Here is a 12,687-nt window from a genome sequence, read left to right on the forward strand (position 1 = left end):
CGGCCACTTTTTGTTGCAGTGTGTGGGCTCCTAATTGTCGTGGCTTCTTTTGCTGTGGAGCACAGGCTGTAGGCATGCAGGCTTCAGTAGCTGTGGCACGTGGCCTCAGTAGTTATGGCTTGCAGGCTCTAGAGCACAGGCTCAGTATTTGTGGCACACAGGCTTAGTTGCTCCGTGGTATTGGTATCTTCCTGGGCCAGGTCTCAAACCCGTGTCACTTGCATTGGCAGGTAGATTCTTAACCACTGTGCCACCAGAGAAGCCCTCATTGCTGTTTTGACTTGCATTTCTCTAACGATTAGTGATGTTGAACATCCTTTTATATGTTTATTGGCAATCTGTATATCTTCTTTGGACAAATGTCTTTTTAGGTCTTCTGCTCATTTTTGGATTGGGTTGTTTGTTTTTTTGATATTGAGCTGCACGAGCTGCTTGTATATTTTGGAGATTAACCCTTTGTCACTTGCTTCGTTTGCAAATATTTTCTTCCATTCTGAGGGTTGTCTTTTCATCTTGTTCATGGTTTCCTTTACTGTGCAAAAGCTTTCAAGATTCATTAGGTGCTATTTGTTTATTTTTGTTTTTATTTCCATTACTCTAGGAGGTGGGTCAAAAAAGATCTCGCCGTGATTTATGTGGAAGTGTGTTCTGCCTGTGTTTTCCTCTAAGAGTTTTACATTGTCTAACCTTACATTTAGGTCTTTAATCCATTTTGAGTTTATTTTTGTGTATAGTGTTAAGAAGTGTTCTAATTTCATTCTTTTACATGTAGCTGTCCTGTTTTCCCAGCACCACTTATTGAAGAGTCTGTACTTTCTCCATTGTATATTCTTGCCTCCTTTATCAAACATAAGGTGACCATATCCACATGGGTTTATCTCTGGGCTTTCTATCCTATTCCATTGATCTATATTTCTGTTTTTGTGCCAGTACCATACTGTCTTGATTACTGTAGCCTTTTAGTATTGTCTGAAGTCAGGGAACCTGATTCCTCCAGCTCCGTTTTTCTTTCTCAATATTGTTTTTAATATTCAGGGTCTTTTGTGTTTCCATAAAATTGTGAAATTTTTTGTTCTAGTTCTGTGAAAAATGCCACTGGTAGTTTGATAGGGATTGCATTGAATCTGTAGATTGTTTTGGGTAGTATAGTCGTTTTCACAATATTGATTCTTCCAATCCAAGAACATGGTATATCTCTCCATCTGTTTGTATCACCTTTAATTTCTTTCATCAGTGTCTTATAGTTTTCTGCATACGGGTGTTTTGTCTCCTTAGGTAGGTTTATTCCTAGGTATTTTATTCTTTTCATTGCAGTGGTAAATGGGAGTGTTTCCTTAATTTCTCTTTCAGATTTTTCATCATTAATGTATAGGAATTCGAGATTTCTGTGCATTAATTTTATATCCTGCTACGTTACCAAATTCATTGATTAGCTCTAGTAGTTTTCTGGTGGCATTTTTAGGATTTTCTACATATAGTATCATATCATCTGCAAACAGTGACGTTTTACTTCTTCTTTTCCAATTTGCATTCCTTTTATTTCTTATTCTTCTCTGATTGCTGTGGCTAAAACTTCCAAAACTATGTTGAATAATAGTGGTGACCATGAACATCCTTGTTTTGTTCCTGATCTTAGAGGAAATGCTTTCAGATTTAACCATTGAGAATAATGTTGGCTGTGGGTTTGTCATATATGGCCTTTGTTATGTTGACGTAGCTTCCCTCTATGCCTACTTTCTGGAGAATTTTTATCATAAATGGCTGTTGAATTTTGTTGAAAGATTTTTCTGCTTCTGTTGAGATTATCATCTCGATTTTTTCCTTCAATTTTTTAATATGGTGTATCACATTGATTGAGTTGCATATATTGAAGAATCCTTGCATTCCTTGGATAAACCCCACTTGATCATGGTGTATGATCCTTTTAATGGGCTGCTGGATTCTGTTTGATAGTATTTTATTGAGGATTTTTCATCTATGTTCATCAGTGATATTGGCCTATAGTTTTCTTATTTTGTGACATCTTTGTCTGGTTTTGGTATAGGGTGATGGTGGCCTCGTGAATGAGTTTGAGAGTGTTTCTCCCTCTGCTATTTTTTGGAAGAGTTTTAGAAGGATAGATATTAGCTCTTCTGTAAATGTTTGATAGAATTCGCCTGTGAAGCCATCTGGTCCTCTGCTTCTGTTTGTGGGAAGATCTTTAATCACAGTTTCAATTTCAGTGTTTATGATTTGTCTGTTCCTATTTTCCATTTCCTATTTCTTCCTGGTTCGGTTTTGGATGGTTGTGATTTTCTAAGAATCTACCCATTTCTTCCAGATTGTCTATTTTATTGGCATATAGTTGCTTGTAGTAATCTCTCTTGATCCTTTGTATTTCTGTAGTGTCAGTGGTTACTTCTCCTGTTTCATTTCTAATTCTATTGATTTGAGTCTTCTCCCTTTTTTCTTGATGAGTCTGATTAATGGTTTATCAATTTTGTTTATCTTCTCAAAGAACCATCTTTTAGTTTTATTGATCTTTGCTCTTGTTTCCTTTATTTGTTTTTCATGTATTTCTGATCTGATCTTTAGAATTTTTTTCCTTCTGCTAACTTTGTATTTTTTTTTTTTTGTTCTTCTTTCTCTAATTAATTTAGGTTTAAGATTAGGTTATTTATTTGAGATTTTTCTTGTTTCTCGAGGTAGGATTGTACTGCTATAAACTTCCCTCTTAGTACTGCTTTTGCTGCATTCCATAGAATTTGGGTCATCATATTTTCATTTTCATTTGTTTCTAGGAATTTTTTGATTTCCTCTTTGATTTCTTCAGTAGTCTCTTGGTTATTTAGTAGTGTATTGCTTGGCCTCCTTGTGTTTGTATTTTTTAGAGTTTTATTTTTCCTGTACTTGATATCTAGTCTTATAGTGTTGTGGTCAGAAAATATACTTGATATAATTTCAATTTTAGTAAATGTACCAAGGCTTGATTTGTGACCCAAGAAATGATCTATCCTGGAGAATGTTCCATGAGCACTTGAGAAGAAAGTGTATTCGTTTTTTAAGATGGAATGTCCTATAAACATCAATTAATTCCATCTTGTTTAATGTGTCATTTAAAGCTTGTGTTTCCTCATTTATTTTTTTATTTTTTTTAAACATCTTTATTGGAGTATAATTGCTTTACAATTGTGTGTTAGTTTCTCCTTTATAACAAAGTGAATCGGTTATACATATACATATGTTCCCATATCTCTTCCCTCTTGCGTCTCCCTCCCTCCCACCCTCCCTATCCCACCCCTCCAGGTGGTCACAAAGCACCGAGATATCTGTCCATTGGTGAAAGTGAGGAGTTAAAATTCCCTACTGTGATTGTGCTACTGTCGATTTCCCCTTTTATGGCTGTTAGCATTTGCATTATGGATTGAGGTGCTCCATGCTGGGCACATAAATATTTACAATTGTTATATCTTCTTCTTGGAATGATCCCTTGATCATTATGTAGTGTCCTTCTTTTTCTCTTGTAATAGTCTTTATTTTAAAGGCTATTTTTTCTCATATTGAGAATTGATAATCCAGCTTTCTTTTGATTTCCATTTCAATGTATAATTTTTTACATTCCCTCACTTTCAGTCTGTATGTGTCTTTAGGTCTGAAGTGGGTCTCTTGTAGACAGCATATATACAGGTCTTGTTTTTGTATCCATTCAACCAGTTTATATCTTTTGGTTGGAGCATTTAATCCATTTACATTTAAGTAATTATCAATAAGTATGTTCCTATTATCATTTTCTTAATTTTTTTTTTTTTTTGTAGGTCTTTTCCTTCTCCTGTGTTTCCTGCCTAGGGAAGTTCCTTTAGCATTTGTTGTAAAGCTGGTTTGGTGGTGCTGAATTCTCTTAACTTTTACTTGCCTGTAAAGGTTTTCTCTGTTGAATCTGCATGAGATCCTTACTGGGTAGAATAATGTTGGTTGTAGTTTTTTCCCTTTCATCACTTTTAATATGTCCTGCCTCTCCTGTTTGGCTTGCAGAGTTTCTGCTGAAAGATCAGCTCTTAACCTTATGAGGATTCTCTTGTATATTATTTGTTGATTTTCCCTTGCTGCTTTTAATATTTTTTCTTTATATTTAATTTTTGATAGTTTGATTAATATGTGTCTTGGAGTACTTCTCCTTGCATTTATCCTGTATGGGATTCTCTGTGCTTCCTGGACTTGATTGACTATTTCCTTTCCCATGTTAGGGAAATTTTCAACTATAATCTCTTCAAATATTTTCTCAGACCCTTTCTATGTCTCTTCTTCTTTTGGGACCCTTATACATCAAATGTTGGTGCATTTAATGTCCCAGAGGTCTATGGGACTGTCCTCAATTCTTTTCATTCTTTTTTCTTTATTCTGCTCTGTGGTAGTTATTTCCACTATTTTATCTTCCAGTTCACTATGTGTTCTTCTGCCTCAGTTATTCTGCTATTGATCCCATCTAGAGTATTTTTAATTTAATTTATTGTGTTGTTCAACGTTGTTTGTTTGCTCTTTAGTTCTTCTAGGTCCTTGTTAAACATTTCTTGTATTTTTTCCATTCTATTTCCAAAATTCTGGATCATATTTACTATCATTATTCTGAATTATTTTTCAGGTAGACTGCCTATTTCCTCCTCATTTGTTTGGTGTAGTGGGGTTTTTACCTTGCTCCTTCATCTGCTACATATTTCTCTGTCTTCTCACTTTGTTTAAATTACTGTGTTTGGGGGTCTCCTTTTCGCAGGCTGCAGGTTTGTAGTTCCCATTGTTTTTTGTGTCTGCCACCAATGAGAAAGGTTGTTTCAGTGGCTTGTGTTGGCTTCCTGGTGGAGGGGACTGGTGCCTGAATTCTGGTTGGTGGGGTTGGATCCTGAATTTCTGGTGGGCAGGGCTGTATCCAGTGGTGTATTTTGGGGTGTCTGTGAATTTAGTATGATTTTAGGCAACCTCTCTCCTAATTGGTGTGATTGTGTTCCTGTCTTGCTAGCTGTTTGGCATGGGGCATCCAGCACTGGAGCTTGCTGGTCATTGGGTGGAGCTGGGTCTTAGCATTTTGATGGAGATCTCTGGGAGAGCTCTCACTGATTAATATTACCTGGGTCCCGGAGGTCTCTGATAGTCCAATGTCCTGAACTCGGCTATCCCTCCTCAGAGGCTCAGGCCTGACACCAGGCTGGAGCACCAAGACTGTGTCAGCCACACTGCTCAGAAGAAAAGGGTGAAAAAAATAAATTATAAATAAAAAACTATTAAAATTTTAAGAAAATAATAAAACAAAGAGGAGAGCAACCAAACCTATAAAAAAATCCACCAGTGATAACAAGTGCTAAAAACTAAACTAAGATAAACATTAAATTCAGAAAAAAATCAGTTGCAGACAGCAAACCCCAGGTCTACAGTTGCTCCCAAAGTCCACAGCCTCAATTTTGGGATGATTCGTTGTCTGTTTAGGTATTCCAGAGATGCAGGGTTTATCAAGTTGATTGCAGGGATTTAATGCACTGCTCCTGAGGCTGCACAAAGAGATTTCCCTTTTTCTTCTTTGTTCACACCTCTCCTGGGTTTCAGCTTTGGTTTTGGCCCCACCTCTGCATGTAGGTGACCCTGAGGCATCTGTTCCCCACCCAGACAGGGGAGGGCTAATGCAGCAGCTGATTAGAGGGCTCTTGTTGACTCAGGCGTGGGGGAGGGAAGGTATGCTAGTTATAATTGGAATGTGGTGTGATCCTGAGGCAGCAGAGGCTGGTGTGACGTTGCAAAAACCTGAGGCGGCTGTGTGTTCTCCTGGGGAAGTTGTCCCTGGATCACAGAACCCTGGAAGTGGCAGGCTGCATGGGCTCCTGGAGGTGGATGGCGTGGGTGTGTGGATAGTGACCTGTGATTGCACACAGGACTCTTGGTGGTTGTAGCAGCAGCATTAACGTTTCATGCCCATCTCTGGGTTCCGTGCTGATAACTGCAGCTCGCACCCATCTTTGGAGTTCGTTTAGGTGGTTCTCTGCTTTCTGTGGGCACATGGAGCAGGAATCCCCTCTCCTCGCACACCTCAAGAAAAATACCTCTTGCCTACAAGGCAGGTCCAGACTTTTTCCCGGACTCCCTCCCGGCTAGCTGTGGTACACTAGCCCCTTCAGGCTGTGTTCACGCAGCCAACTCCAGTCTTCTCCCTGGGATCTGATCTCCGAAGCCTTAGCCTCAGCTCCCAGCCCACACCTGCCCCAGCAGGTGAGCAGACAAGCCTCTTGGGCTGGTGAGGGCTGGTCGGCACCGATCCTCTGTGCGGGAATCTCTCCACTTTGTCCTCTGCACCCCTGTTGCTGCGCTCTCCTCCGTGGCTCTGAAGTTTCCCACCACCCCCACCCGCCCACCCCCTTCTCCTCCAGTGAAGGGGCTTCCTAGTGTGTGGAAACTTTTCCTTCTTCACAGTTCCCTCCTAGAGGTGCAGGTCCCATCCCTATTCTTTTGTCTCTGTTTTTTCTTTTTTTCTTTTGCCCTACCCAGGTACATGGGGGCTTTCTTGCCTTTTGGGAGGTCTGAGGTCTTCTGCCAGTGTTCAGTCGGTGTTTTGTAAGAGTTGTTCCATATGTGATGTATTTTTGATGTATTTGTGGAGAGGAAGGTGATCTCCAAGTCTAACTCTTCTGCCATCTTGAAGATCCCTCCTTGGTAGCTTATTTTTGTGTTCATCTTGAGCTTTTTAACATAAGGTACCTCATTCCTGAAAGATATTTTTCAGAGATTATGAAGTTAGCTCAACTGAAACGTTAGTAGCTGGAGGGCAGGTACAAACATCACACTTTTTTCTTGCTTTTTCTGGACATAAAAATGAGTAAAAATTGAGTACTGAGCCATTTGACATCAGTTAATATGCTTTTTACCACTAGACTAATAATTCTTCAAATGGTAAGAGAAAACATTTTGTGAGCCACAGTAATTATCTTGCTCAGAAGAAATGCACCATCTTTTGAGCAGTTTAATATGTGAGCATTGTAGTCATTTGACATTTGTTTTGATGTCAGTAGATTTTACTTTCCTTGGAAAATTGTCATTTTTCACCAGAAAGATGGAAAAACATCATATACTTACAGGTGGGAAGTCTATTTTTGGGTAATCGAATTTGTGATGATTTTCTTTCAAGTTAGCTGTTAACAATGTTATATCTTCTTGGCATTAATTCACCCAGTGATGACTTGAAGATCAGATGAGGACTTCCAGACTTTTTATCCTAAAGGTGAATTTGAGGGCACTGGACACAGTATTTCCTTGGTTATTTCTTTTTTGTTGTTGCTGTTCATATCTTAAATTTTTTTTTAGGATAACTTATCCTTATTTTAGCACCCTAAAATCTAAATCAAGATAGAGTCCTAGATCTGTGTGCTTTTGCATATAAAGTAACTTTGTATACAAAGAGACTGAAACTTTAGAAAATAACTAGCTCATAGCTTCACATCCTGGTATTTTAACTTGATTTGTTTATCTCTACAGCTTTGTCTTTCATCTGCACCAAGATATTTTTGAGTATGTTTAACTTCTGTTAAGAAAATTTTGATTAGTTTTAATTCTTAATTATGATTTTGATTAATTCTTACAGTGAGTAACCTGTAGATAGATTCTGTCTTAGGCATTTTTGTATCTCTGTCAACTAGTCGACTTCTGGGAATAAATTTAGGTGATAAATAATGCTTTTACTATGTTAATATATATGAACTTCCTTTTCTTTTCTGAGTATGTTATAAGTTACATCTAATCCAAAATTCTATAGAATGAGAGAAAACGTGAGGATTCCAACTCGCAAGATTTGTTCTCATTAAAGAGAAGCAGCCAACTTGGCTAGAACAACTATCGACAGGCTGATACTAGAGCGTTCAGATTTCTACATAAAATTTTCATGTCACACAGTAGTGTGACATGTAGTTAAGCTTGTTCTTATTTTTATTATTTAAACACAAGTTAAGCTTGTGCTTACTTTATTATTATTCTGGTTAATAAGGTAAATAGAATACATTGATAAACATTGGAATATATGGAATATTGGAATATATATTCTTATTGGTTTCTGCTATAGTTTGTCTCTCTGCCTCTTGCTTCCTCTACTATCCGTAACCTAACTTTTACTGTTTCATCAAAATAATATTTCTAAAACAGAATTAACATATTAATCGCTTGCTTAAAACTTTTGACACCTCTCATTTTCACATCAGCATTTCTCAAACTGTTACACAGAACATTAGTTACTAAAGAGATTTACTGGAGCTCTGTGAAAATATAGTTCCATGTACACTTAAACATATTCTCACTTAAAGACTCCAAAAAATTCACCCCAACATTATCAATGTACTTTACCATGAAAATCTTTTGAACTCCTGCAAAAAGTCCTATTAATTTTGGCAAAACTAACTCAGGAAATGTAAGCTGTTAGTTATGTGAAATTTTAACCCTAAATTGCTATACACATAGTGCAATATTTAATTTTATGTGTTAACTTAGCTAGATTATGGTGCCTAGTTGTTTGGTCAGGCACTAGTGTAGATGTTGCTGTGAAGGTGTTTTATAGATGTGATTAACAATCAGTTGACTTTAGGTAAAGCAGATTACCTTTCACAATGTGAATAAACCTCATCTAATCAGTTGAAGGTTTTAAAAGCAAAGACTTCTTAAAGTTTTAAGTTTCTTCAAAAAGAAGAAATTCTGCCTTGAGACTGAAATATTGAAACTCTGAGTTTCTAGCCTGGGGACTTGCCTTGTGGATTTTGGATTCAAAACGGCAATATCAACTCTTAACTCAATTTTCAGCATATCAACCTGTGCTATGGAGTTGAAACTTGCCAGTCTCAACAGTTATAATAATCCAGTTTCTTAAAATAAATATATCTATCATATATCTATCTATCTATCCATCCATCTATTTATCTGTCATCATTGGTTCTGTTTTTCTGGGGAGCTCTAACTTATATACATGATCTGACAGTTTGATAATTTTTCCTTTTGTAAGGCTGTATCAGTCATTTTGATATGTATGTTACCATTCTCTCTTAGCTCCACTGTGCTCTAACCTTTCTTCAATATTATTGAGCACACCAAGTTTTTTTATGCTTCTGGACCTTTGTTCTTGCCCCTCCCTCAGCTTGAACCAGTGATACCCTTCTTGTCCTGGTAAACTCATTTTCATCTGTAAGTATCCAGTTTATACCATCTTTCCTCTGAGAGCATTCATAGCCTAATAAATGAAATCTTCGTTCACTATTTCATTTAACTCCTTCATTTAACAGATGTTTATTGAACTTCTATTGTGTTCAAAGCTCTCAGAATTGAGCAGTGGAAAAGAGGGATATGATCTCTTCCCTTAGGATGGGGTTATCAGATCTCTTCACTCAGGACACTTTAGTTTATGCCTCTTGTTTTGGAGTCATTATTAATAGTGCCTTCTTTCAGTCTCAGAAGTGTTCCAGTTTTGACGATAAATTATGTGATCATCCAAATATCCAACATATAAATGAGTAGGGAAGATAAACAGTGTACAAACAGGTGTTATGGGTTGAATTGTGTCTTTTCTCCCACTCTCAAATATGTTGGAGTTTTAACTCCCAGAACATGTGAATGTGACCTTATTCAGATATGAGATCTTCGCAGGTGTAACCAAGTTAAGATGAGGTCCTGCTGAATTAAGGGGCGTAATCCAATGACCAGTGTCCCAAAAGCAGGAGAAATTTGGACACAGAGACACAAAAGAGAACATAATGTGATGAAGGAGACAGAGATTGTAGTGATATGTCTATAAGCCAAAGAAAGTCAACGATCGCTAGCAACCACCAGAAACTAGAAAGAAGCAAGGAAAGATCCTCCCTCCTTAAACAAAGTCCCTGGAAGAAACTATAGCTGGAGTTTCTAAAATAATGATGCTTTTCAGCTTGCTTCCTATTTCAGTACTAAGGTTGATTTGAGGATAAAATGATTAAAACCTTTAATAGCTTTCAAATATACTCTGAATAGAATCCAGAATGTTCAACAAACACCGCATGATTTGCCTCCTGTCTACTTTTTCATTTCAACTTGTGTCATTTTCCAACTGAAGACACGTTCCAACCACATAGTCTGTTCATATTCTTGAATAATTTGAGCCATTTCTAGCCTCAGGGATTTGGGCATGTAGTGTCCCCAACTCTCCACATTTTTCAATCTTTAGTTTAAATCTCACTTTCTCAGACACAACTTCCCTGGACTTGAATTTATGTGAAGCCTGAAGCTATAATCTCTTTATTATTATTATTATTATTATGCTTGTATATCTAACATAATCTGTAGTTAGGCATTTACTTGTTTAACATTATTCTAGTCTATAGTCTATCTAATGGTGTAAATCCCTATCCCTCTCTGTCCACTTCCCACATATGTACCATTAACTTTCAACTAGTATTTTGGCATTGTTTTTCTTTTTTAAATATAATAAAATCATGAGTCCTTAAAGAATAATTCTATTCTTGGTATCCAGAGCTATTATTAAGTTATTCTTTAAACAAACAATGGAGTTTCATTTTACTCATATCTCTCTTAATTTGAGAATTCTGGTCTAGAATATCAATCACATTTACACACAGTAAACCAGTTGCTGTCAACAAGATTTATTTAAGAAAATTCAGCAAAGTGGAAACAGACCAGTTTTAAAAGTTGGTATCAGAAAAGAATGAAGATGTATGTCCTTGAATTGCTAACCAAAAGTATAAGAAGAGTGCTGTATCAGTGCTTAAGACCTGAAAAATATTGACAAAAATTCAGGAAAGAAATTTTAAAGAAAAAATTAAATTGATTCACATGTTTATATACAATATTGTTTTTGACAAATGTACACATTTGTAAAATATCAGTTTTGCCTTAGTCTGCATCCAACATGAGCCAGGAACCCTGTAATATTTCTTATATTTATTACAAGTGGATGCTAAACAATTACTAAATAACCTTAATTCTTCTATGAGTGAGGACTGGAAATATATTTTTAATAAAAGAGAATCATTGGTTGCATACTAATAAAATATCTGTTTAGAATAAGAATTTAAGGTCTTTTAATACTACAATAATTGTTTTTGAGATACATTGTTAATTTGATTATCTTTGTCTCTTTAACTCACATTAAAATATGCTATTAAGGATAACTAAAATAAATAGTCTAGATGCAGCAGGGAGTGAGCTTTCTTTATTGCTCTCTCTTAATACCCCTGAAGACTGAGATTAAAGATTTTATATTAAAATAAGTAATTATTGAATAACTCAATTAAACTTTGTGCTAGTAGGGGAACTCCTGTGTTGCTGAGTTTTTTAAGTTTCCATAAAGATATTGTGCTATATGACCACTATTCTTAAACATCTGTATTTTCTAAGTTTTATACTTGCCTTAAATGCTCACATTCTTTCATTTATTAAGATTTTTGCTTGTTGGACAAACTTCTTAGATGTTAAAACTAGCTATCTAGGCTATTGCACAATTCTCTGTGGCATTTTTGTTGTTCTTTTTATTGCTTTCAAATCAGGAACTCATATGGTTCTTCTTTCAGTAGTTTAAAGACACCCATTTCAGTTATGAAAGTGTCTTCCTTATGGTTTAGGGTATCTAGATCAGGGTAGTTCCTGACAGTGCTTCAGTGTCCTTTGTTACAGATTCTGTTCTATTATTTTCAGACAAATCTTCTTTTGTCATAGTAGGTGAATCTTCCATGCGGTTCATAGCTACTGATGCAGGGATAAAGAAGTCATATCTGGATTCAACAGCAGTAAGAAAAACGGGATGGCTCTCTGCTTCATTTATCATATCTCTCTCCATCCAAACACTGACTCCATCTGTAGACTCTTCATCAGTTAGCAGAATATCTTCTGGGTTATCTTTTTCTCTTTCACCAGTGATAGTGAGTTCAAACACAGCGATGAACTTTTCCTCATCAGAATCAGTTAGTTTAGGCAAAGCATTGGGGTCATTTTCAGGAAGAATTAGGTCAATTTCAGTTATTTTCTCTTCTGTAAGGGTGATTATGTCTGGAATAGTGTGAAGTTTTTTTCAGTAGCTGGAGCGATTTCAGCCTCAGGGATAGAGGAGTCAGTGATATCAACAGCCTCATCAGCAGTGACATTGAACTTAACTGTGGAACTATAATTGTTAATACCAGGTTCACCCATTGTAGCTGGAAGGATAGGGGTATCAGCAATGCTGGCTGTGCTTTCCTTTAGTGTGCCAGAGACTTCAGGAGTTAGTGAGACATCTTCATACCCTGGGTCAATGGTATCCAAGAGAATATCTTCTTTTGCCATGTCAGTGTAAAAATCTATTAAGGAAATAGCAGCTGGTGATGATATATTACCAGTTTTCATGGGCATGAAGTTTTCAGTAATAGACCCATTAGTCATTGGATTTTTAGTGTCTGTCAGAGTGGCAACTTCTTTCTCCAGATGGGGTTCAACTTCACGTTCTAATTTTAGTCTTTCCTTTGGAGCTGTAAGCTTGTTGCCTGTAATTGTTGAAAAATCACTTTCTAGCACATAGTCATTTACTCAAGTAATGTGGTCTCCTTCTGAAGTAATAGTTGTTTCTGATTTAAGAATAGTGTTGTTAGCTCCAAAGAAAATGGTTGCTTCAGTTGTTGTCTTAGTGTTTTCTGTTGGAGGATGAGAATAAATTTTTGGCAAACCATCTTCAGCCAT

The 12,687-nt window shown here is 36.6% G+C and overlaps 1 protein-coding gene across 1 annotated transcript; it reads right to left on the minus strand.

Annotated features, from left to right (window-relative positions):
- Positions 1-11,516: 11,516 nt before the first annotated feature.
- On the minus strand, positions 11,517-12,687 carry CABS1 (calcium binding protein, spermatid associated 1). Its single transcript, XM_065878306.1, is given in 3 exon segments — positions 11,517-11,611; positions 11,614-12,036; positions 12,039-12,687. Coding segments are annotated over 3 exon segments (1,167 nt in total).

Source organism: Phocoena phocoena, chromosome 5, assembly GCF_963924675.1.
Source record: "Phocoena phocoena chromosome 5, mPhoPho1.1, whole genome shotgun sequence".
Classification (NCBI taxonomy): domain Eukaryota; kingdom Metazoa; phylum Chordata; class Mammalia; order Artiodactyla; family Phocoenidae; genus Phocoena; species Phocoena phocoena.